Source organism: Dunckerocampus dactyliophorus, chromosome 8, assembly GCF_027744805.1.
Source record: "Dunckerocampus dactyliophorus isolate RoL2022-P2 chromosome 8, RoL_Ddac_1.1, whole genome shotgun sequence".
NCBI classification, from domain to species: domain Eukaryota; kingdom Metazoa; phylum Chordata; class Actinopteri; order Syngnathiformes; family Syngnathidae; genus Dunckerocampus; species Dunckerocampus dactyliophorus.
Window position 1 is genome coordinate 18,801,091 of NC_072826.1, and position 27,632 is coordinate 18,828,722.

General features: G+C 40.5%; 1 protein-coding gene across 1 annotated transcript in view; it reads right to left on the minus strand.

The window, feature by feature from the left end:
* Positions 1 to 27,632, minus strand: part of foxj3 (forkhead box J3) — a 157,574-nt gene that overhangs the window by 46,116 nt on the left and 83,826 nt on the right. The window contains exon 3 of the mRNA XM_054784213.1: positions 2,354 to 2,428. Within this exon, the coding sequence (XP_054640188.1) occupies positions 2,354 to 2,428 (75 nt within the window). The remainder of the gene's footprint in view (positions 1 to 2,353; positions 2,429 to 27,632) is intronic.

The window sequence follows — 27,632 nt, forward strand, 5'->3', positions numbered from 1 at the left end:
ATCGATCTTCTATGCCACTTATCCTCACTAGGGTTGCGAGGGCATGCTGGAGCCTATCCCAGCTGACTTTGGGTGAGAGGCGGCGTACACCCTGAACTGGTCCAGCCAATCGCAGGGCACATATAGACAAACAACCATTCACACTTACATTCATACCTATGGACATTTCAGAGTCGTCAATTAACCGAACATGCATGTTTTTGGAATGCAGGAGGAAGTCGGACTACCCGAACAAAACCCAGGCACACACGGGGAGAATTTGCAAACCCCACACAGAGATACCAACTGGAGATTCAAACCTAATAATAATCTAATCTAATGATGTTTTAACATTACTTAAAAAAAAAGTCACAAAACAATGCAGGTACATTTTGAAATGCTATGAAAAAAAGAAAAGTTAATGAAAAGTTATGAAAATAACTGTATGCAATACCTAAGCATGATGCTTTTAACTGCTGAACACTTTTTCCACAAATTAAAACAAAAAATAAACATGTTAATGTTCAAATAATGACAGCAGTTGTAGCTGATATGGCTAATCATGTATGTTGATGTGTAGTTATGACACATGTAAAATAGATTGCAGATTAGTTTTTTGTTTATGCTAAAAAAAAGAACTACAGTTCCCATGATGCATAGCGTGCCGAACCAGGAAGTAGTGAAATAGATGTTACTATTACATGTTTTGATAGAAGTCATATGCAGCGATCGTGTTTTCATCTGACAAATCTTAAATAGGTCTGATACTACTGCTTCTGCATGGACATTAACAAGGCGGCAGCTCTTCAACTCCAATGGAAAAAAATCAGCCACATGTCATGAGCGAGTGATGCCGGGAACACCTACAGTAGGTAGGTTGGATTACAAGGTTTACAGTTGCCACTTCCATATTACGTGTACAGTCATCCCTCGTTTATCGCGATTAATGGGTTCCACACCGACTGCGATAAGTGAATTTCGGCAAAGTAGGATTCAATATTAATAAATGTAACATTTTCGAAGTTAGAACATAGAAAACCTGTTCATGACTTACTAAATACAATCTTTACCATCATTAGAGTCCTGTAGACATGAAATAACACTCCTGTAGTTACCTTTACACTCCTATTATTCTTTGCTTACACCACATTGCTCATGTGTAATGTGCAGGCTACGGGATCACTGTGATGCCACAAGCGACGGCCATGGCTTTAAACATTACCATGCTAGCGAGCTACCTAGTTGGCCTCCAATTTATTTACTGTATTCAAAACTTTAGAAAGGGTTTAAAATGGTTTGGGTAAGAAAGACAAAGAAGCCAAAAATGTACCACTTCCACACAAAATGGGAGAACTTCTTTTCACTCTATCATGTCAGACATGCCCTGGCTGACTCCATGCATTGTGACCGTAATCTAATGTCACGTCTCAATAATGGAACATTACTGACACCTAGTGGCAGAATACTACATACTTTTGTCTTTCAATATTTTTGACTAAAAATGCGCCATCGTAAACCAAGAAACATCGAACATTTATTAACTAATTTTTGGGAAAAAAGCGAAGGAGCAATAATCGAACCGTGATATTGCGAGGGACGACTGTATTATCATTCACAGTACCAATGCCGTAGTTCACAGTCTGATTGGCTACTGGCTGCCCTGTTCTTGCGAGACAGCTTTTCTCTCAAATATTGTCACTGGGACTCATTCATTATTTCACTGAAGCATTAATTAATCAACTTTTCTTTTGACTTATCTTTATTACGTGGATGAGTGTATTGTGGCGTGAGCGAGTGTGCCATATTTCTGACAAAATGGATTCTTTTGTCTTTGTGTTCATTTCTATTAAAAAAGTCCCCAGTCGACTGTCCTTTTGGGACCTCCATCGGCAGGAAGACCACTGGAAGTTTTTTTTTTTTTTTTTTTTTTTTTAAAGCTGCACAAGACAATGAGGAATCTAACAGTAATGATAATAATGGCCCTCCACATCGTGTGTGTGTTTGTGCGAAAAAATTGTCCCAGAGAACCTCGATCTTAATTCTAAACAGAAATCGAGAATTGATTCTAAACAGAAAATCGTCACTCACATTTTTTGCAGAATGGTGCAGCCCTATTCCAAACTCTGGCAATTTTTACAGAAAATTATTAGATTTTTTTTCTGCTGCAACTCAAAGCATCCAGCCATCCATCTTCTAGGTCGCTTGTCCTAACTACGGTCCCGGGTATGCTGGAGCCTATCCCAGCTGACATCGTGCGACAGGCGAGGTACACCCTGGACAGGTGCAACTCAAAGCAATGTAAGCAAAACACTGGCATATCTGGTTGTGATGTGTTGTATTTAGTCCTAATGGGGTAAAAATGGACAAATCTCACCTTTCCTGGGTCATCTTTGGAGCGAGGCACTTTGAGAAAACACTTGTTCAATGACAGATTGTGCCGTATGGAGTTCTGTGGGGTGAAAAACAGAGAGAAAGGTGGAGAGAGGTGAGTATACGCCAACACATTACCAGAAAGAACAAGCTGACACAAGCTTAATAGCTGACCTACAAATGTGTCCAGGCTTCACTCCTCACATGAGGTCAGCAGGTATGCAAAGAGATACTAAGAACATTCTTCTGACAACATATCAAATTCAACATGTGCCAAAAAAACACAAGCCAGGAGGTGTCCCACACTGGGATGGCAAACCCTGATATTAATTAAGGCTTCAGCAATCCCCTATGAGGGTAGGAAATAAATTATGCAGATCCATCCTGAAAGTTAACTCATTACACGGTTGAAACTACTTCACGGCAGTGAAGAGGGAGCTTCATCCAGCTGTCTCATTGGGGTGGAGAGGCGGGCTGAAGTAGCCACCAGGGCCTGGAGAGCAGCCATAGAAGCAGCTGGACACAAGCCATCACCCCCACACCCAAAAAAGACCCAAACACACCTGTACTCTATGTAGTGCTGTTGACAGATGGCTTTAAAAGGTGGCATGATATCTCAGATGATTTTAACAAGACGCAAGAGATGAGTGGAAATTGTTGGGGAGCGAGAGGGTACCTCACCCCCCCCAAACCTCACAAGTGCATGAGGGGCTTGTTCGACAGTCTAGGCAATTATACCACAGGAGGGGACGGTAATGACAGGCTCGTTGTGTGATGCTGTCAATCTCACCGCTTTTGAAATGCCAGCGGAAACCAGAGGTAGTCTGACAATGTTCCCCAACAGAAAACAAAGACATGCTCCATAGTCAGTCATTTGCCTTTGTGCCTGGGGGAAAGGAAATCCTCAACCCTCAAACTATGTATTTGCAATGTTGCCCCGGTACAACTGGAGAATAGCTGCTCTTACACTATATGACTCAGGTGCGCACGACCCTGACATTTAAACAGGTATTTTTATTACAGTACATATTCTCAAGAGACAATACTATAGAAATGAAACTTAGATATACTCTAGAGTAGTCAGTGTACAGCTTGTATAGCAGCAGATTTACTATCCACTAAAATAAGTCAACACTGTAAGAAATTCCTAGTAAAGTTGATAAAAAGTTAATGTCATTAAAAATCATGGAGAAGTTTTGCCTCTTGAAAGCATCGGAGTCGAGAATTGTTAGAAACTGGAATTGAAACACGGAATCGTGACTGGAATCAATTCGAACGACGGCCCAAACCTACTTATCATGTTGGAGCACTGCCATGCGTCACGTTTGCCTAGTTTCTTAATGTCACTGTGTGAGTTGGAATATATGTTTCCATCAATGAACCGCAGCTCCCATAGTGCTGGTAGCACTTGTGTAGCCCCAGACCATGACCATCACCACCATTCTTGACTGGAGGCAATTTAGACAATAAAGGCTGTGTGTTAACTCAATTTCAGTGGATAGTAAATCTATACTGATATAAAAGCGGTACACTACTCGGTACATTTATATGCACTAAATAAATCAGTCTTTTCCATTTTCACACATGTATGTGAAGTCCCTGTTTACATGCACTATTTCTAATGCCATTGTTAGCCATATGATGGCACTTATGCTCCTTGCAGCGTGAGTAAATGTATGGCTTTTCTGGTTGAAAAGCCATACACATCAAAACAAGACATCCAGGCAGCTAGTCGTAAGTCCGTAGCAACAAACGCTGACATAAACAAATTAAAAGCTCAGTTCATGTACCTGCTGTGTGCTTTTATATTGGTCCAAATTGGATGGACGACGGTTGTTGTGCATTTGGTGATATTCCATAGCAGACAGCAACAATGAGTGATCATCATGTATGCCACAAACACGACTTGAATGTAGGGATCGGCCCGATCCGACCCAGTATCTGTATCAGGTTTCAATACCAGCGTAATTCACGTTTCGGAAAGTCCCGATACCACATGTGGAGATTTCCGATCCATCTGTGCTTTAGTGTTGTCAGCAACTGTAGTTAGAAGAATATCAGCAAACATAGTCAAAAGAGGATCAGCCAACAAATCTCTCTCCACACATGCACTGCAGACGTCCTCGTCACTCGCACCACACGCGCACACACACAGGCGCTTTCACACGCATTCATGACCCCACAAAGCAGTTGGACATCACAAACTCTTATTACAGCCTCATATAAATGTGACAAAAATGATAATGAAGCAATCCCGAAGTTATGTGCAATGTTAAGAGTTCAGTGTTGTCTGACTGGCTGTGAAGCGGTGAATGCATCAGGCTGAACGCCTGTGTGTGCGTGTGTGCGTGTTTGTGTGTGTGTGTGTGTGTGTGTGTGCCTCTGCATGTGTGAAGACAACTACATTTGCTGATATTCTTCGAGCTACTATACATTTGTTATTCAAAAGCAAACAGGTACCCGAATTGTATCAGTATTGGCAGATGTCCAAAATTTTGGTATCAGAATCGGGTTGGAAGTGAAAAAATGTGAATCCTTACATCCCTAATCAAATGGGATCCACTTCCGAGTTATATCTCGCCAGGGAGACTAACACGTGCAAAGAATGCCCACTCCAATGATGGATTGATGGTAGCGTATACAGAAACTGTTTTCCAATCACATCATCTAGGTATGTTAAAGTGAATAAATGTTCAAAAGTCTTTAAAAACATCATCTAATTAAGGTCAGGTTTTACCCTTGGATTTTCTGATGCGTTTGCATTTTTTTTAATGAGAAACAACAATTTTTGTGACTTATTTATTTATTAACTTATTGAATGAACATTTTTCAACAACCAGCAGAACATGAACCACGAACATTGCCAAATTGTTAATTTAATGGCAAAGTTGCTGAGAGCACTTAAAGTGAGAGCCTAAAATGTTGAGCGTTTTTTTGTCCGATAGTACTATGTGACTAGTATAAAAGTACAACGTTTTGTACTACAGTATTTGACACAAACCTAAATTTAATGTAATGCCTGTTTTAGAGTAAAACTAATACACGGAAAATGAATTGTTCAATAATATATTTTTTGGTTCAAAATAACACAATTAACAAAATAAAATAATTGAAATATTTTTGTTATAGAAATCTGTCCTTTATAAAGAGTATAAATTGAGAGTCCAGGGTTATGATAGCACAGGTGTGTCCAACTTGCAGCATTAATAAATCAACTTTGACAAAAAGAAAGGGAAGGTGATTTACTGTAAGGTATTTTATGTGACTGCCAACATGTAATTGTACTTTATTAAGTATTAATGCTTAATAAAGTATTATTAAGTATTAAGTACATCTCCACTCGGTGTGCCCATTTGTCATTCAATACAGGCGTCATGTTTGAATAGAACACTTAACAAAAAAATACTAAGAGGTGAAGCAAATGTTCTTTGGTGAAGCTACTGCTAGCATAAGAGCAACCTGTTGGACACCCCTGTACTAACATCACTGTCTAAGGCTGGACACACTATGTGTTTGTTGAACAACTGAGACACACATCTCGTGTTTTGAAGACAAGCCATAAGTTTTATAATGATAACAAGAGAGCAAGATTGTTAAGTGACACTTTTAAAACTAAGTTAGCTTGAACGTGTTAGCCACTTCTAGCTCGCCGCAATCCTAGCTACCGCCAGAGAGGCAGTGCAAAATGAGTAAAAGACGCCAGAAAGTCGAATGAGATTGAAACGTGAGCGATCACACACCCTAGCATAGATAGGCTTCACATGTGACAAGCTGTTGTCCATTGACTACACATTTTAAGGACTATTTTTTATTCGCATGCTTAATAAGGAACAAAGTGAACGGCAACACAAGATGCAAGTGCCGCAACATGAGCAAGTGCCGACACAGCAGACAGGCGATTCCGGTGCAAATCAAAATAAAGCGCAGTAAAAAATTATGATATTTTGAATTGTTTTCAACCTAACTGTGGTCAATATGTGCTTAAATAATAATCTATATATGTATCTACAGTTTATAGCATGTACAGTACACACATTCATACAATATATTACGTAACATTGTTTTCAAGTTTAAAAAAAAATCATTTTTATTTTGTAATGGCGGGCCGCCACAATCAATTACATGTAGCGGAAACTCTGAAGGTGTTCACATGTGTTGAAAAATGCCACTTTCAACCAAGTTCATGCATTAATTTGTTTTTTTTAGCGCATGTAAATTAAGTGCCTAAGTATATTCAAGTTTACTTTCTATTAGGGGTGTAATGGTTCACATGGATGCATTGGAACCGTTTCGGTTCTGCATGTTCGGGTCGGGCTACTTGCATGCTGTTTCGGTTATAAGATATTTTTTCTCATTACATTTATTACTACAGTGTTTAATGCGCGCCCACATGGACGCCTCTGAGGGTCGGACACTCCTGACTGAGAAGGAGGAACGCTAGTAGCTTGCAGGCGTGACAGATGGCATCATGACAAATGCGAGCGAGAAACCTGAGCTGGAAGACCCTCCCATCTCACTACGGTCTCCTGTTTGGGAACACTTTGGCTTCCCTGTTAAAATTCCGGATGGACAAAGGCAAGTGGATAAATCCAAAATTGTCTGTCGACATTGTTCCACAGAGATCAGGTACGGTGTAGGAAACACATTTAGCATGTTAGCGCACTTACAGTAAAACGGCATCATCTGGCACAAATGTTACATCGACAAGAAAGAAAACCAGCTTAGTGCAAACATCGATAACTTCAGCATTTAAACAACCTCAAGCAAACAACACTGACCAGGCCAAAGCAATAACACATGGGATTGGAGTTTTTATAGCCACGATATTACGTCCATATTCAGTTGTTGGGAGCGCTGGCTTTAAGCATATGATTAAAAGTTCTTGAACCTCGCTACGAAATACCATCACGTCCTCACTTTAGCCAGAAAGTTATACGAGCCCTTTATGAAAAAGCTAAAAGTGATGTCGTCAACGAGCTATCACATGTGTTCGCTATTTCCCTGAGGACAGACGATTGGACTTCACGTGCAACAGAGAGCTATTTAACTGTAACTGTCCATTACATCTCCCTTGGGCATCTCTGTGTGGAGTTTGCATGTTCTCCCGTGTGTGTGTGGGTTTTCTCCAGGTACTCCAGTTTCCTCCCACACACATCCAAAAACATGCATTTTAGGTTAATTGGTGACTCTAAATTGTCCATAGGTATGAATGTGACTGTGAATGGTTGTTTGTCTATATGTGCCCTGTGATTGGCTGGCGACCAGTCCAGGGTGTACCCCGCCTGTCGCCCGAAGTCAGCTGGGATAGGCTCCCAGCATGCCCCGTGACCCTAATGAGGAGAAGTGGTATAGAAAATGGATGGATGGATGTCCATTACATTTCGCCACAATGTTTAAACAATTGTTTAATTACAACTATTATTAAAAAAAAAAACTATTACAGAAAATTATTTAATTTTTTTTCTGCTGCAACTCAAAGCATCTAGCCATCCATCTTCTAAGTCGCTTGTCCTAGCTACGGTCCCGGGTATGCTGGAGCCTATCCCAGCTGAAATCGTGCGACATCATGCTATTATTATTAACTATTATACTACTATTACTACTATACTACTATATACTGTAACTATTATTTAAAAAACTCAGAGTCTAATTTATTTGAAATATCACCCAAATGGGTTGCTTTTATTTATTTAAAAACAGTTCTGTTTGCATTTTTTTTTTTAAATAAAAGCATTTTATGTCTGCCTTTTTTATACCAAAAATTAAACGAACCGAGCACTTCAAGAAACTGAACCGAATCAAAATGACATTTTAGTGTGCCGTTACACCCCTACTTTCTATAGTATTGTCCCTTGAGGAGATGTGTGGGCGGACCACTTTCCAATCTAAGTGAGAATAAGATGTTGAAGTTCTTAATTTAACAACTGTCTACAGACTAGGTTTTGTCCTTTTTGTGGTTCTGTATCTCCAGCCTTGTCCCAGCTAAGCAGCGCAGGGTCATGTATAGTGTATGCTAACAAACAGATACGATCCTCCCGTTTTTGCTTCTCTAAAAACCACATCTGCTCGACAGACTGCGTGGCACAAGATGAACAACGACATACACACTTAAGCACTTACCTCTGTGTATGTCTTCAAAGAGCCAAAGCTACTAAACATGCACACACGGAGAGGTGGCTATGTCCATTAAGTGCCCTCTACTGGGTCTAAATCATTGATATTGTCAAGGAGACAATGCTTACTGCTGCTGCTTTAGAAGTTTATATTTTAATGAACACAGCCTGCTAGCTTTCTTTTTTTTTTTTTTTTGTAAATACTGGCGGGATGCCTGCAACATCCCTTGCTGTATCAGAGCATCTTTTTACACTGCGACTGTGAGCATTTTTTTCCTAGTAAATCTACAGCAGAACAAAGGGAGTGTTTTAGAGCAGGGGTCCCCGACCACAGAGTACCAGCCTGTGGGCTGGGCAGGGCAAAACTGGGCCACAGACAACATTCAGATGCAATGAAAATATCACCTTTTTTACTGTAAATATGTATATTTATTTGTAAATAACGACTGCAAATTGAAATGTACTATAATTTCCAGCCGCTACTTTTTCCTCATGCTTTGAATCCTGTGGCTTGTACAGTGATGCGGCTAATTTATGGCTACAAACTACATTTCCCATGATGCTTAGATTGCAGCTTCAAGAAGTCGTTCCGTGGACGAGTGAAGTGGAAGCTAATATTACGTTTTGAAGTCCTACGCCACGATCTCTGACACATCTTAAGTAAGTTTGATCAAGTGTAGAATCACAGCTTCTGTTCGGACCACTCGGACCACATACCGTCCACTCTCACAAACAGGTTTGGAAAGGCTGGACTGAATGAAGAGGATAGCTCAAGCTAAATGGCTAAATAACGAAGAGCGCAAATGAGAGTGAGCGACTGAGAAAGTGTGTGGCAAAGGAATTATGAGGCTGTTCAATTGTGATGCTGAAGAAGACGACTTGAGTGGATTTAGTTTCCAGGAGGAGGAGGATGGCGATGAATGATCTTTCTAGTAGGCTACTGTTTAACTTGCCATTTTACAACGCACTGTTTGGAAAACAGCAATTATTTAATCAAAAATGCACATCTTTCTGTGTACTAAACATCCCACGTTATGACGTGGACACCTGCGGCTTATAGACTTTTTCGCTTTTAATGTCGTGGGTGCGGCTTATATACCGCTGTGCTCTATAGTCCTATGGTACGACCTATAGTCCTACTGTATAACCATATTTGAAATAATGTGTTTTTTGATTGAATGATAATATACAATCAATTTATTTTACTCTGATATCTCTTCAGGGTCAAAGTTGGCCAGTGTCTACATGAAGACAAACTATTTTAACAAGTTTTCTCACAGGAGTGAATTAAATATTTTTTTGGGCATTTCCAGGCATGCTAATGCGCCAAATCCCTTGCGTGGGAGATGTTCCTTGTTCCATCAGTGTGGATTAAAGTTAAAAAGAACTATCACATTAAAGACCCTGTTGCCACTCCCATCCAATTACTTAAACTGGATTTCTGGCGCTCACCATTATCAGAACAAGACTCCAAATAAGCAAAATGGACGGTAAAAAGACGCTGGGCCTGTCACTCATGCACATCAAACCAGTCAGTATTCATTTTGTGTGTTTTGTAGAGTATTTTCTTTTTATATTTTTATTTTCTTTGTTTTATATACATCAGTAGATGACAATAGCATTAGATTAATATGAGGGTTGGTGCGCACCTGTCTCACTCTTGGTTGGGGACCAAAGCTCTACTCGTAGAGTATTACAATTGGATGACAGCGGAAGTCGCTCGCACTGACAGATCCCAGTGCAGAAGATGCGAGCAAAGCTGACAACAAAGCACCTCAAATGCAGATACAGCGGTGCACCGCTCTGTCTAAAGAACAAAAAAACATGGAGTTGAGGCAAAGTGAGGTAAGCCAAAGAGGTCAGAGTGTATCAAGAGAGGTACACAAAGCGAGTCAGACAGAGCTCACTGCAGGGGTCCTGCACAAGTGCTGCCCAGCATCTACCTGCATCCCCCACAGAGCGCTTCATATCCGAACTCACACACACTCACAAGTGTTCGTCTGCATGTGTGATGCCTCCTACACATCTAAAAAAAAAAAAAAAAAAAAAAAAAGACCGAAACACACACACACTTGCACACACACACACATATGGCGGTGACTTAACACACCAGGACAGCAGTGGAGGCGTAAGCAGCTCCGCCCTCACATGACGCCCCCCCCCTTCTGCTGAGGAGCGCAGAAGAGCCGCCAAGGAAGAAAGTAGGTCAGGTTGACCTCTGTGTTCAGCATGTCAAACATCCACAGTGAGCCAAAGGGACAGGCCGTGTCAGAACCCGGCTCCTCACAGCTGGGGGAGCAACCGAGCAACCCCTGGTGCACGGTCAGGGACCCGAGTGAGCGCACTGGGTTGTGACATACAGGGATGAGCACCAGCGACTGGAAGTAGGAAGGAGGCACACCGTGGTGGGTGCAACAGGAAGAAACTCCCCCGTGCTGCAAGGGCTGCGCCCTTCCCACATGTCCACAATATTCCTGCAACTTCTATGCCTTCTGGAGGAATGAAACATTCAATGTGCGGGGGCTCTTACCAACCAACACATTGTCCACACTCAGTGTATACACACAGTGTATAATGTACATCCCACGAACAAAAGGCAGACAAAGTCATAACGCAGTAGTGTGTGTTGCATGCACAGCATCACGCAAAACCTCACAAAATCTGCCAGACTTCAGTATATTTCAGGAAACCTCATTCAGCGCTAAAACAGTGTTTTGTTTTTTTTATTTTGACCATTTTTCTTTCATGTGACGGCACCACAGAGAAGAAAAAGTGTGATGATTACTATAGAACCAGAAATGGAGGAACTCATTGCAACATCGATGTACCAGAGCAGTCTCTGTCCTGGCTGCTCAGTACAATAAGTTGATTTATTGACCTGTATTGACCTGAACATAAGATAACGATGAATTTCAGGAAATCCCTCTTTTTCAAAAAACTGTTTTTGGAAAATTCAAATCAAAGACAGCAGTGTTTCCCATACATTCATTTATATGTGGCAGCCCACTGCAAATAAATGTGGACCCACACAAATAAATTTAGCACCTTGTTTTTTTGGGGGGGATTTGGCACTATCCGTTCACCTTTGCCCTTACCTTTGGCCGGAGTTATCCAAAAGCTCAGTTTTTAAAAACAAAAACATACGTGTGTGGATGAAAGGACAAAATGGAACAAAAAAAAATGCATTTTTAAAATATCTATTAGGGACATGCGGACATGGCCTCAAAGCACTCATGTGACTTGTGGCTTGGCTAATTATACAAATTAGACGATGTAATCTGCCCCCCACTCAAACACAACAGAAATTTCAAAAACCCATGTCAATCATATTGCATTCATCATATTTCATATTTCATTGATCCCCGTTATCATAATTTGCATCATAAATCTTCTGTTGTTTGCTAACAAATTTAAGGTAGTGTGTGTGTGTGTGTGTTTGTGTGTGTGTGTGTGTGTGTGTATGTGTGTGTGTGTGTGTGTGTGTGTGTGTGTGTGTGTGTGTGTGTGTGTGACAGAGAGAGAAAGAGACAGAACAAAAACCTCTGGCTGTGAATTAGGGAGAAGTCGTCTGGCGCCACCGGTTGGTCTGCATGCAAAAACTAGAAAAGCACTCACAGAGCGCAAACCTCCGCCAAGCACCATAGTTCTCCCCATATTGTGATTTACAACATAAATATTAGTCCTACATTTTACACTTACATATTTAAATTGCTAATGTTGCTAGCAGTGCTAACACGTTAACGTTAGCATGCTAACACCTAGTATAATAGTGGTAAGTGTTTATATAAGTGTCTACATATGAAAATGGCTAAAAATGCTATTATGCTAATGTTAACATGCTAGCAATGCTAACATGCTAACACCTCGCATGATAGTGCTAAGTGTTTATATATGTCTGTACTCATGAAAACAGCTAAAAATGGCAGTATGCTAATGTTAGCATACTAGCAATGCTAACATGCTGCCGTTAGCATGCCAACACCTAGCATGATAGCACAATGTACGGTACCAGTAAGGCTAAATGTCCCGAATGAGTTTAGAAGTTCGACTTTGGAACGGTCTGAATCGGTTCAGAAATGTGGAAGTAGTTAAAACTCTTTAGATCAAAGTCATTTTGCATTCCAAAAAATGGGAATGTCAAGAAAAGTGGGAATTCTTGGTATGTGGAAAATGGCATGAATGTCCTTAATTAGTTGAATGCTTTGATGTTGGAACAGTCTGAGTCAGTAGAGAAATGTGGAAGTAGCAAGAACTCTTTAGATCAAAGGCATTCCCTGTTCTGGAAGAACAAATGTGGGAATTTTTGTGCTGTGGCTAATAGCAGGAATGTCCTGACTTTGTTGAATGAGTTGATGTTGGAATGAAGTGAATCTTTTGAGAAATGTGGGATTAATAGTAACTAATTGCAGTTTTACGGAAAAGTGTGAATTTGGGGGAAATTTGGATTTTTTTTTAAGTAAAAATATAGGTAGCCTGAATGTCCTGAACGTATTGAACCGTTTGATGTTGGAATGGCTTGAATCGGTTGAGAAATGTGGCAGACGAAGCAGGTTTTTGGAGGGAAAAGGGTGAATTTTGGCAACATTGTGAATTCACCCCCAAAATTGTATCAGGTCCTCCATATCCCATCACCGACAATTCCTGAAAATTTCATCTAAATCCATTCCGAACTTTCTATTTTGAACACAGACAAACAGACAGATAAACGCTGGCAAAAACATAACCTCCGCGCTGCGCTTGCGCGTTGCCGAGGTAACAAATACCAATCTTATATTCAAGTCAATACAGTAATAATAAAAAGAATAGCAGACCATACACCGGAGAGTTACTTTTTTCGAGAAGGCGTCTGCACCGACAATGTTGAAAACCGGACGACGGACAAATGCATTGGTCCTGGCTGCTCAGTAGAATACGGCTAAGTCAACAATAAAAATAAAACAAGAACAAATGAACTTTCACTGCAAAGTGAGACGTGTTCGTCTTTATGCCGAATAAAACACTTAAGAATGTTAAACCTTTAAGGTCACTTCTGTGTGAGTGACAGGAAGAAATGTTCTGGTTCGCTCTGTTAGTCTGCATGGCTAGTATTACACCTAAATGACAGTTAGGTATGTTAAAATGTTACTTAAAAGAATACACAGCTGTACAGTTAGTACAGTTTGATTGTTCATTATTTTTACAGGGAAGAATTTAGTGTCTAGTGACCCCCAAACATATTAAAGTCAACCTTAGATGTTCCACTCTACTGACCGACTTCACATCAGGCATTCCGTGGATCAGCTGAGGCTCTCTGATGCCCTACAGGTGCTCTTTAAGGAGTTTGAAAACTAACCTCGCCCCTCAAGAAAGAAAAAAGCTGCAGGATTTGCTGCCTTTCAGATCAGAGAGCTGGCACTAGCACGGCATGGGAAAACACAGGCACAGGCAAACATGAAAGACAGAGATGCTGGTTAAACATTACATGGCAGCTGCTCATAAAAGGCAAATAATTCAGAGTCAAATGATCAACTTACATCCCCTAATAAAGAGTAAAAGCAAGGGAGAAGAGCGTCTCGGTACAGCAGAAAGCATAAAGTAAGACCATGCCCTTGTCCAACAACAGTATGCACTCCGTAAGTACGTACGTACGTACGTACGTACCTTGATTTTAACGTCACGGTTGGGTACAGTCAGGGAATTTTTTTTTTTTTTTTTTAATAAAACTGCTTCGATTTTGTACAAACAGCTTTAATTATTTTTTGAACACATCATTTTTGGGGGGTTTTCACAAGCTCACAAAGGGTCAAAGGCTGCTTCAACTCTTAGTAGTTTTTTATGATACCGTAACTGTTCAATTCAGACTTGATGCCTTTATATAATGACAAATGAACACAAAATAGCATAAAGACGATGTCCGTACTGTTAAAGTGGAGATCTGCTTGGTAAATAAAGTAGTGTACAATTTAAATGTTGCCAGTCACAAATAAAACACAAATAGTTGACAGCTCTAATAGTGATGAAAGTTGGACACCCCCTGCAACCGGGACACTGAATTTATCGTCTTTTAAGTTAAGCAGAACAGAATTCTATTTAATAAAAGGTATTTATTTGGATTATTCTATTCTGTTTTATTCTGTTCATTTTGTTACCTTGAAGGCAAAAATAAATGATTGTACAATACACTGTACAGTCATGGAAAAAATGATTAGACCACCCTTGTTTCTTCAGTTTATTGATCCATTTTAACTAAAGGTACATTTGTTTGGACAAATATAATGGTGATAACAAATGTAGCTCATAAGAGTTAATTTAAGAGCTGATATCTAGCGACTTCCATGGTTTTCTTGATAGTAACCAAAATCACTTAAGTTCTTACATGAATAGCTATAGCATTGTACTCTCTTATGAGCTGTTTTTGTTGTCATTGTTATATTTGTCCAAACAAAGGTACCTTTAGTTGTATCGGGCATTAAAATGAACAAGAAACTGAAGAAAAAAGGCTGGTCTATTAAGTTTTTCCATGACTGTATGTATTTGCGTTACTCCAAAACATGCATCAAATTAAATTGTGGTTTGTGTCAAATAAACGTCAAAAATAAAAAGATAATCCACCCAAAAGTTTATTTTTTAAGAATTACCTATTTGCTAGGGGCTCTTGGAATTGTCTAATGGCGGCCCTGGTCAATAGCACTCACAATAAATAAATTGAAAACTGTACAGTTAACCCATGTGACCGGTATCGGTTGATCTCACTCAGGGATGATCGGAATCGGCAGCATAGTACCCTGATCGGAGCATCCCTAGTGTCTCCACATGCTTTCTTGTGTAGAAGAGATCAAGCATACAAATATGTTCCACAGGCCTGTGTGATTTCCCCATCGTGAATGAAAGCTATGTGCAGAGGTGCGGCATCCAAAGTGAGTAAATCCAAAGAAAACATTCTTGCAAGAACCATCACTTTGGAAGATTGGACCGCAACCTCTAATTGACCTGTCAGCAAGTCTGAATGATGGAGGGATATAAAAGACTGGAACCACTGCTGACATAGATGCGTCAAGATATGCTCCAAAATACAAGCAAAAAAATGAAATAAAATGCTCGGGGGAAACAGTTTGGTATCTGTGTGTGGGGCAGCAAGGAAATGCGCCTGAAAAAAAAGCTTTGTCCAAAATGAATGAAAATACAGCCGTGGACCACAGTTGGATGGAGGACGTATACCAAGTCTGGGGTTAAAAACACCAATGTTACTGGTCCACAAGAAAACACTTAGTGTGGGGTCCGTAGAGATGTGGAAGACATTGGTTTTGCTATAGAGCATGCGACCTTGCAAGTACCCTTCACTCACAAAGGGGGCCACGTGGAGGCTGTCTTCATCCCCCTCAAGAAAGATTATGTTATTAATTGGTAAACTGTGATTTGCCATGTTCTGCTGGAGCTGCTCTGATGTTCTGCTGAAGCTGCTCTGCTGCCGCCCGTCTGCTCTTTGTTGCAGTGCACTGCTGGTCCTGGCGGAGCCACCTACGTGCACCTGGGAGCAATTGCAATCAGGCTCTTCATAAGTCATGCTTGGACACTCACATCACACCAGATCGCTCCAACGTCTACACTCACTTCCTGCTCAACCTTCTCCTCGTGTTGTGCTACCCTGCGTGTATCTTGCTCTTGGGCCATTACGATCTGTTGTGTTTTGTGAGTACCATTGCAAGTTCTGCTTAGTGTTTACAGCAGCTCCCTTTGTCGTAGTTTTTCCATGTGGCTTGGCCCAGGTTTTTGTGTTGTACTTTAGTTTTCTATGTTTGCACTGCCTTTAAGAGAGGGAGCAAGAGAATGGCCTTTACTTGTCACTTATACAGAGGTACAAGCAAAATTGTGCACTCACCTGTCCGTACATATACAAAATACAGTAGACGCCCCTACAACGTAAATAATCCTTTCCGAGAACCTTTATGTTATAGGGTTTTTATGTTATACGAAGCATAAAATACATAAATAGCCTAATCCGTTCCAAGATCTTCCCAAACTCATCCCTTTGGCCCTTCAAAATATTCAAAGTCCACCAAATATGGTGGGAAAATAAAGGAAAACTTTAGCAAAACATAGTAGAGTTACATTCCAACATAAAATAAGGTAATAAATAAGATTACTGTAATTGAATAAAACTGAAAAACAAAAACAATCTTACCGTTCAGGAGACCACAAGTGGAGAGGAGGACAAGGAGGAGGACTAGCCTGAGCTGAAACGCGACTCAAAGAGTCTAAGAGTCAGCTGGTCTCACAGACAAACGCACACGCACTACACGATAATGCTGTGTGCAAAATTTTAATTTGTAACTTAACTTAATTGTTTAGGTTAGTTTCAGGGCAACTACGAAGAGGAAGGAGGTTGAAGGGACAAGCCTGTCTCTCACACAAACTCATGTACGTGCTGTATGACTCAGCCAATGAGATGAGAGCGTAGGCGGTGCCCCGATCATCAGCCAATGAGATGAGAGCATAGGCGGTGTCCCGATCATCAGCCAGTGAGATGAGGGCATAGGCGGTGCCCCGATAATCAGCCAATGAGAGCATGAAGCATCAGAATTTGTAGATAACTTCCTGCTTCCTTTCGATCGACAACTTTGGAGGTGTTCCACCGCAGGCTGGCAGCCAGCCACTCCTCGCAGCCATATTTCGGTGCATGCCGTGGACCCCGCCTGTCAGCAAACTCATTTCGACCGCTTGCACACGCAATCACTACCCAAAGCTCATGACCAAAGGTGAGGGCAGGAATGTAGATCGACCTGTAAATTGAGAGCGGACCGATGCAGAGTCTGCATCACTGCTGACGCCGCATCAATCCGCCTGTCGATCTCACGTTCCATCCTTCCCTCTCTCGTGAACAAGACCCCGAGGTACTTACACTCCTCCACTTGGGGCAGGATCTCATCCGGAGCAAAAACAAGTCAAAGTCTGTTTTCAGTGACCTAAAATTCAAAGTTTGTTCTAAAAGAGGTAATGGGTCACGTTGGTGGTAACGAGACAGCAAGATTTTTTTGTAAATCAATTTAAAAAGAAAAGCCAAAAAAGAACTACCTAACACATAATACCGGAAGGACACAGTGAGCTACCTGTATTGTTTTTTGGCTTTTTGCTATTTCATGAAGACCCTGTAGCATCCCCACCAACACATAACGTACAACTCTCGGCCTAGGGGGATCTGCACCGAGGCCGCGGAATGTAGCACATTCACTGGCTATTTGTAGGGGGTGTGGGAAGACGGCATGTGGGATGCCACAGCAAGCGAGGGAGAGGAAAGGAAAAGGGAAAGAAAACAAATTAAAAAAAATACCATCTCTTTGGTAGAGAAAGGTCAGTTCTCCAGGTACAATCAAAACACCAGAGCGCCATCTTGCAGGTGCATTTGGCCTTGTTATCACATTGGAAAATTCCCATGTAATGATACTATGCTTCAGAATATCACAATACATGTTGGAAATCATATGTCCCCTCAATGAACCACAGCTCCCCAGTGCTGGAATCACTCATGCAGTTCCAGATCATGACGCACCACCACCATGCTTGACTGTAGGCAAGACACAATTATCTTGCCACTCGCTTGTGTTGCCACTTATTTAGACAATATTGGCTGTGTGTTGACTCATTTTCAGCGGATAGTAAATCTGTACTGCTATACAAGCTGTACACTGACTGATCTAAAGTATATCTGGCTTTAATTAATAGGAGTGGCATGAAAATGAAACCAAGGATAACTTAAACATACACCAAGCTCTTGATATGGCACTTGGAACAGCTGAAACGTAAGTATGAAAAGTTGCAAATGTAAATTTAACAATTTACAAAGACTGTCCGACCCAAAAACACACACAAAGGTGAATTAAACACTGTTACGCTTATAGAGCTCATGACCTTACTATTAAGACAAACAACAAAGCAGGAAAACCAAAAATGATGGCCACCAATTTCCCGGGTCATCTAACGCAGCGCACACTGAGGTATTATAGTAATTAAAACTCAACAGCCACTTCTGCAAAAGGAGACGACACTACGGGGAAATCGTATTTGCCTGCCAGCAAGTCCCCCTCACATCCCTCCCCCCCAACAATGAGCATTTCGTTAAATTAAAGCCATTTTTCACTAACGGGCTCCTATAATGAGGGCCGTGCATGCAGGACAGAAATTGGCTTCATAAGAGATGACCTTTGTTGTTGTTGGTTTTTTAAAAGAGCGTGTTAGCTGTATTAACAACAACGCTTGCATGGAGGATTGTTGGAGCAACAGGCTATATTTTAAAAGGGGGAGGGGAAGGGGGGATTGTTGGAAAAATGAAAAGTAGTTGTTTGAGGTGTCATTCCAGGTCATTGGTTGTGCACTTGTCTCTTTATTTACTAGCATTTATTTATAATTCTTACATGACTATTTTTTTAATCCATTTTTTTCTTTCATCACTGCAGATGTTATGTATCTATTGTTTAAGATGTAAACACAGGAAGTGAACAAACTATCACTAACTGCTGAGACACAGAGAAGGGGTAGGATTAAGTCAAACCTGATTCTTCCAACTCCACTTTGGACATGTCGAACTGTGTAAATGTAGACTTGTGATGTACTTCGGTAGCAGTATATTTGTTAAGCATATTCAAAACAAACCATTACCATTACTAAAATAAGCTACATATTAACAGTTACAAAAACATGTACCCGAGATTCAAGCAGTACAAGTACTGTACAGTATATACATGAAAAAAAATAACGTCTGAGTTTAATCCAAGGATTTTTCAACCTATAAAGCTCAGACAATAGGCTGAGGCAACACAAAACATGCAGCGTTCTCTAGAGGCACATAAGAAGTTTATGAATGCTTGCACCAAGGATGTTCAACAGCAGCACAGCACTGAGGGTGGAAACCAAAAAGCGCTTATTTGCGTGAATGTTCTGAACTCAATACAACCCACATTGTGCACACTTTTATACACCGGCTTTGTTGCTTTAGGGACAATTTTGGAATAGAACTGCAAAAATGAGGATTGAAAAGTAGACTGCATTATTTGTAAGGGTGCACTTGAGGCACCGAGTGTGAACGCTACTTTTAACCAGTCCCATCCTCTGTTAAACCAAGGATTTGAAAATCAACAGTGAATGGCAGGTCACTCGTGAGGCATGGCGCTTCACACAGCAGCCTGTCTTTGCCAGCTCTTTCCTCATTCGTCCGTCCTCGGTCTGTTTCGCTTGGAGTCAAAGCACTTTTGTGCAACCTCCGGTGATGCTGCACTGCCGCGCCATGCAATGTGCAAACGAGCGAAGCGTGCTTCCATTAAGTGGATTATTTCAGAGCATCCCTGACCTTTGAGGGGGCTGTCATTGGCAAGGAACCAAGAGGAATTCCGAGAAAAATGATGAGGGTCGTGCACCTCTTTCACAATTGGCAGCCATTCACAGGACTGTTACACAGTCAAGCTGTCAAGAGAGCACCCCAGAGATTGGCACTAAGACCTGGAAATATACAGACCCTGGGGAGAAATTAGTAGTATTTGATGGACTCTGACAGAAATGAATCAGCTTTGCTGAAAATCTTGGATCTGTACTTTCTTACAGGCAGTCCTCATGTTACGACGTTTCGTGATTACGTACGCAGTTCTATGAAATATTAATACTGCACTAAAAGAAAAGGAGAACTAGTTAAGTGTGGTGGAAGAATACGTAGAGGAAGGACAATGTTGCTTTTCGTCTTTTTAGGTAACCTTTCCCCCAATATTATGTCTCCCAAGTGTGAGGCAGGCTTTTGTGATGGCCGAACATCAAAGAAAATTAAAGTGAAAGTGAAAAGTGGAGTGACATTAGATATCATAAAATTCTCAGAAAGAATAGAAACACTGATCAACACTGGCTGCATGTCCAGTTCAAGCGCCTTGGACGTTGTGACCATCATCGAGGTTAACGATGGTATCTCCTTGAACATGTGAAAGGATCTGCTCCTATGAAATGCACAGTGTTAACTAAGCAGCATAGTGGTCTCATTATTGAGACTTCCTCCTCCCAATAAGCCTGTCTATCTCTCCCTTGTAGCACCCCTGCCAGTGTGTAAGACAACCACAGGGATAAAAGCAGTGCTGCAACAATAATCATTGATTAATTGATTCATAATTTTTTTTAATGTAAATATCCTCTGATTTCATCCTCTCAAATGTGAATATTGTATAATTTTCTTAGTCATTAGAAAAGCAGACCAAGGATCTTCTATATGTGTTTTTTAACAAACACTCAGCAACAGGAAGTCAAGTAAACAAAGAACAATAATGGCATGGTGTTGGGTGCAAATACAGTATTAGGCAATGGAAAAAACATAAAAGATGTAAGATGTACTAGTTTAAGAGACACTGTACTGCTTGATGACAACTGCCTGTGAAGTACCTTCTCCTTCTCCTTCTCCTTCTTAAGCAAGCCAAAGAGCTCAGATTCGGGTGTGCAGGGAGACCACAAAAAGCTCTCCTTTGCACATTAGACCTAATTACAATCAATTTGATGACTTCAGTGTGGGAAAACCTGTTCATCATTACCAAAATGCAATATTTTGCTGCTAAACCAGAGAACAAGCTGATGAATACCCGACTTAAAACAGCTCCTATTATGAACATTAAAGCATATTTAGAGAGAGTGGTGACTCAACGTCTGCCAACATCAGCTGACCGGTCTTATTTGGCAGCGTGTACAAACAGCATTTCATAATAATGAATACTCATTATCAACAGCCAATTTTTTTGAAATTATTATTTGCGGTCAACATGCATTCACTGTAGTGACTAGGTACTTTTTTTTTTTTTAAGTGTTGCAATAACTCTGTTTGCTTCCATGCACAGACAATCATCATATCAGATCATCTTTGAGAAAACAGGAGAAAAAGAAAACAAACAAGTAAAATTGAACGCTGTTTCCCTCCATGAACCACAACGTCCCAGTGCTGGCAGCACTCATGCAGTCCCAGACCATGATGCTACCACTATCATTATCTTGCTAATTACTTGTGTTGCCAGCTAAAAAGACAATAATGTCTGTCTGTGTCTTGAGCCGTTTTCAGTGGATAGTCTATAAACGTGGTCCTCGGTTTACGAACGCGTTCCCTTCCTAGACTGTGATGTAACCTGGGTTTTAGAGTAAATCGGAAACTATACCTAAATTATACCGAAATTAACTCCTAAGTCACTCGTACTGTTCACAGAACACATGGAGGACATATAAAACACAGTAGTAAAAAGATTAAATAAGATATTAAATACGTACATACGATATTAAATACGATATTAAATAAGATTTAAATGAAACGGTAATAAATTGAGTCTGGAAAGATAACCTTTTAATCTCCTCCCAGATCTCCTCGTAACAGCGCACTGACTCCATGACCCCTCTAGCATTCAATAATCTTTATCCTTAATGACGGTCGCAACAGTCGAGCGGATAAGACCAAAAAAGAGGCTAATGTTGGTGGGCGGGTCTCTTCTCCCGGAGCATTTTATGATGTTCATTTTCACTTCTATGGTGATGGCTTTCCTTTTCTTTGGCACACTGCCGCTTGGGAGACATAATGTGAAGTCCAAAAAGGTAACTAATAAGCAATGGTCTTCTTCATCAGTGTGGCTGCGCAGGCACACACTGCATTCTTGTTCTGCATGGAGCACGCTCGTAACCACAAACCGTAAACCAAGGACCACCTGTACTGCTATACATGACCAACATTGACGAGTACATACAAGTGACTAGGCTCTTGCAACAGCTCTCTTTTGTTTGCCTACATGGATCCTAAAATCATCACGTTAGATTATCTATGAGGGACAAAAAGACAACTGTCAGATTGTCAAACAGGAAGACAGACTAACCCCTGGCGAACCATTGAGACAAAGCAGGAAAGTGAGCCTTTGTATTGTTGTGCTGTGTGGTTCCCCCAACGACGCAGCCTTGCAATTTTCTACTGTGCTACTGGGTACTTATTTTTCCCCCTTTGCTTTCCACCTCCTCCACTCTCTGCAGAGGCAGCAGCACAAGGCCATGAAGGATTGGAGGAGAAGTGACGTCCTCCGGTTTTTATCCTCCCTGAAAGCCTTCGCATGCTCTCAGTTCCACATGAGGGATCTGATGAAAGCCGTTTGTCAGTGCGCCACTTAATTATCAGCCAAAAGAAGAAGAGCCTCTGACGCTGGACTCTGACAATGGCTCACAGCAGCCTGCTGACGACGGCTGCCCGCTAACAATGAAGAAGCGACCGCCGTTACTAATGGCGACAGGGCGTTGCCGACTGTCCATTTAAGAAGGCTGTTGGACGGATGGAGGACCGGCACAGAAAGTCACTCTTGCTGTGCATTCTTTTCTTTGCGTGCTTAAGCAGCATAGAGGCATACTAAAGATGCTAAATGAGGTGTTGGGTAGATAAAGCATGAGTATAGAAAACACAACAACAGCTCTACATTAGCATACATACTACATTGCTGCTCGATAGTGATGGATGATACCCATCACTCTCTTACCGATACGATACAAAGTAAAACACAGCTCGCACTATCGATACAGTATCATTTATCAAATCTAATACCACCTAACAACACAGCATGTTACCAGTCAAAACAAGAAAGAAAATTGTGATGATAACCACAGAACCAAAAATGGAACTTCCAGCAAGGTTCAGAGTGCTAAACTATGTCCTGGCTATTCAGTCCATCATGGCTAAAGCGACAATAGTCAAAAAGAACAAAGAAAAAGAATGATTGTGTGTCATCACGTTACACAATTTATTGCTTTACTATGTTGTGGTTCACTTTTTTTTTTTATACTTATAGTAAAATGTTGCAACGTTACTTAAAACTGTACAGTTAATAAATGTTTAATGATGGCAACACTTCCTTAAATGCCTGCGTCATGCATCATCAAAAAATTAGTACTTTAATTGTAGTTTTATATAACTTGAATATATATGGGTGAACTTCCGTTTACACTTGCATGGCATTAAGAATGTTAACATGTTACTTAAAACAGTAGTATTAATAAAAGTTTTCTGATTGCAACGCGACACTTCCATCATCAAAGGGTGAGTATTTTCATTTTAGTTTTCTCCAACTTTAATATACTGTACATGGTTAACTTCTTTTTACATTTGCGTGGCATTAAGAATGTTGAAATGTTACTTAAAACCATTACATTATACCTGAGGTAATAATGGATATATGATGGCTACACTTAAACACTTCAGTGGCATGTGAGTAGTTTTATCAAATTTGAGTATATAATGGTTAACTTCTTTTTACACTTGTATGACATGAAGAATGTACAAATGTCACTTAAAACTGTACAGTTAAAAAAAAAAAAGGATTTAGGACGACAACCCAGATGATTTCTATTTGTATTACTTCCTGTTTCTGAGCTGTAAGGTTAGACTTTGCCGCATATTTTAATTGTGTAATGTTGATGTAAACTCTCGGTGCTGCACCTCAAATCCTCTCTGTATTAAACTTGTTATCAATAATGTTTCTTTACCTTGTCGTCACCCTCAAATGTAAAGATAATCATTTACATGAATTGTGATAGTTATATCTCTCAAAACTGTATGCAGCCCTCATTAATTTTCCTTGATAATTAATGCAGTGAAAAATACCTCCTTTGCATCATATTGGTGTTTTTTGTACATGCAGTGATGGAACTGTGTGAAGCTTTGCGGATGTGACATTGACAAATGAGCAATTACAAAGCTGATCTCCACGTGTCTCGCCCGTGGCCAGCGTGACCTGCGATTAGCCCGTCGGCCCGGCGCTGAACGTGAGCTACAAGAACTGCCGCTGCCTGTCAATACGGACGCCTGGGAAGGCGGCATGGCCCATTCTGGCATGTCATCCATCATCGGTTCCACTCGGCTGCCACAGCTGTGCCACTGTCCCAAAACACACACGCACACAGACGCTGACCCCATTGAGGACATATTATAGTGGGCTAGCCTGCATCATGTAAAAGGAACTATATTCAAACACACCGTAGTGACCCGAGCATAAACAACCCTGAATATAATAAGTTTTTTTCACAAGTCAAATATACAGTATATATATATTTTAAATAATGTTTACGGTATCAGTTTAATCATATTTCATTCATCACATTTATTAACTCTGCTTTATTGATCACCATTACTTTCAAATTAGTATTCTAACTCTTTCTCTGTTGTTTGCTATACTTAAGGCTTGGACCAAATATGGGAAAAAAAAAAAGATTGTCATGGGACCGAAGGCTGTGCAGTAAAGAATATATGCATAAAGTAAGGAGTTCATTGGGCTGCTTTGGTGACATATTCTATCCATCTTCTATCCCGCTTGCCCCCACTAGGCTTGCGGTTATGCTGCAGCCTATGCCAGTTGTCTTCAGGTGAGAGGTGGGGTACACTCTGGACTGGTTGGTGGCATATTACGTGACAAAACTCTAATATTCCAAACAAAAATACAGTCTTCAGGGTTGAATACGTAGGTTATTTTTGCTACATTTACCAGCACAGATTTCACTAAAAGTTTCTAAAATATACTTTTAAAGAGCACCGTTACTGTGCCCTTCCATGAATTGTTCAGCTGTAAACGCTATACGAACCAAAGACATGGACCAGCATTAAAATTACAGCAAATTACAAATATGAAAGAGAAAATGAAATGTGTCAGAAGCCCTTTCTCTTTGCCCTGCTCACATATCCTCTTTGTGTGTGCCAGGGTGCTCTGCGGACATGCAATATGTTGGCCTGTTGGTTTGCATGTATCAACCTCTAAACCCTAATTATAAGACAAGTCAATTGGCAGAATAGTCAATAAGGCGCATTAAGCAGCAGTGGGTGTGTAACTGTACCCCATAATCGCGGTTCAGTACCTACCTTAGTTTTAACGTAACATTTCGGATCATTTTGGGTATTGTAAGGGGAAAAAAATGTAAAGTAATAAAACTACTTAGCTTTTGTGTACACAACTTCAATGTTTGTTTGTTTCTTAAAAAAAAAAAAAAAAACTACTGCAAACTACTAGCAGGTAATTCTCCAATAAATACTTGACAATACTTGTTGTTTCGATTAATCAAGTAAGTAAAGTTAGGCCTTAGACGGACTAAATCAATATAAACCAAAAACAAACAGTTTGTGGTTTGGTCCGCAATATATCAAAAAAGAGGCCAAAATGTTGATCACTGTGTTCCAAAGTCAAGGACGTGTGTGAATATCTCGTTTTGCCTAAAACACAAAGATAATATGTCTGCTTTCATGGATGACCAAAGAAATGAAAAAATATTCACATTTGAGTGTCTGAAATCAGAGGATATTTACATTTTTAAATAAGAAAACAATTAATCAAATACCAATACCAATAGTTGTCGATTAATTAGATTTAATTATGGGAAATAATCCATAAAATTAAGGGGAACTCTGATCTTCCACACAAATTATAGTTATATATGATAGCGAGCTGCAGCAATTATTGATGAATTGATGATTAATCAATGGTCTAATTACTCAACAACTATTTTTGGTATTCGATTCAATTAATTGCTGCAGCTCTATACTGTAGTATAATTCTAAAGTATAATTCTTGCAAAAGATCAGAAGTCCCCTTAATTTCCAGAATATTTCCCTTAATTTGTAATGCAAATGTTGACAGATATGTTGTAGCCCCGTTCCCCATCTCTACAGAAACAATGGTGGAACACTGCTTTCATCTTATCCACTTGTCTTTGTCCCTTCACGTATTTCACCGATGAGGCCAAGTGTTCCCAAACAGTAGCCTTTAAAGACGGAAGAGGGTTTACAAGCTCTAGCTTCTCCTTGACACAGTCTCTTTTAATGATGCGTCATGTGTGGGAATGTTAAGCTCACGTGTACGTGTATCGTTATACCCCGAAGCAGCAGGCAAGTGAAGCTATTAGCCATGGGAGAAAGGAGGGGAGACGGGTTATAATTGCTGGAGCGTAGAAAGCGTATATTTCCACGATAATTACTTGCCATGCAGATTTTCTGAGAGTGTCAATCATCACTGGCGTTCTGCTCCCATCAGACGTGAATGACCCAGTAGACAACATGGCTGAGCTCTCAGCAGATCACTCACTCACCTCAGGCAGGCTGCAGACTTTTGACCGTATCAGCAGTCTCAGGTTGCTGTAGACTTTTTAAAAAGATCTTTCTCCTGCCTCGTCTAATTAGTCCTGCGACCCCATCGCTGTCATTTCCATGAAGTAAAAAAAAACAACAAAAAAACAGTGCGACAGTACTGGCTGATAAACTAGCAACAGGCTCACAGGAAACTTGCTCATCAGGGAGAGAACACGCCACCACTATGATTACAAACCTTATTAATTGCATTTAAGATAAGTACTAGTTTTTAAAAACAAGTCATAAATCACAATTGGTGGACTTTGAAACAACACAGGCTGGCAGGCGCGGCAGTGGTTGGATTTAACAAACAGGTTCACTGTTAAAGGAAGATTCTGAGGACTGAGCTCTATTTTTAGCATGCAGCGTTCATCCGCACAACAGTCTCCCTTCTCTCTCTTACCCCATCTTCTCGGAGCAAAAATAAATAAAAATAAATAAATAAATAAATAAATAAATAAGCGTGCATTCATGAGTCACTGCTAAAAAGGCATCATCTGTGACCTGGATGGGAGCGGAAAAGGTAGCGTGGTGTTCAGTCGTCAATGGGGATGGTCTCCGACCTTGCTTTAGTAGTACATTTCTGCCGTGACTATTTCATTTATAGGTCAACCACCGTAAACTACTGAATCCAGATGTTTGGGCTGTTAGAGTAAGTTTGCAGACAACAGCACACTGCTATAAAGCAAATGTTTGTGTCTGATATAACAGCTAATTGGGTGAATGCTCAGAGACATGCATTCCCATTAATTCCATTGTGTGTTGTTTTACTGCACAAAATAGCACAGCCATTTCTCAACTGAGTCTAACTCAGTGGTTCTGAATTATTTTCTGTCATGCCCTAAGGGACACACATTTTTTCATGTTCCCCCAATTTGAATACCATTGACAACCTGTAGTATTTATTTTTTTCCATTTATCTGTACTCAACAACTGTATGAGTTGCTGGCACCAGCATCGTTCAAGCATGAATAAAGACACTAAGAGACCTGCTAACCTTGAAGAAATGTAAGTATAGTATAGTACATACCAGCGGTGGGAACAAGTCA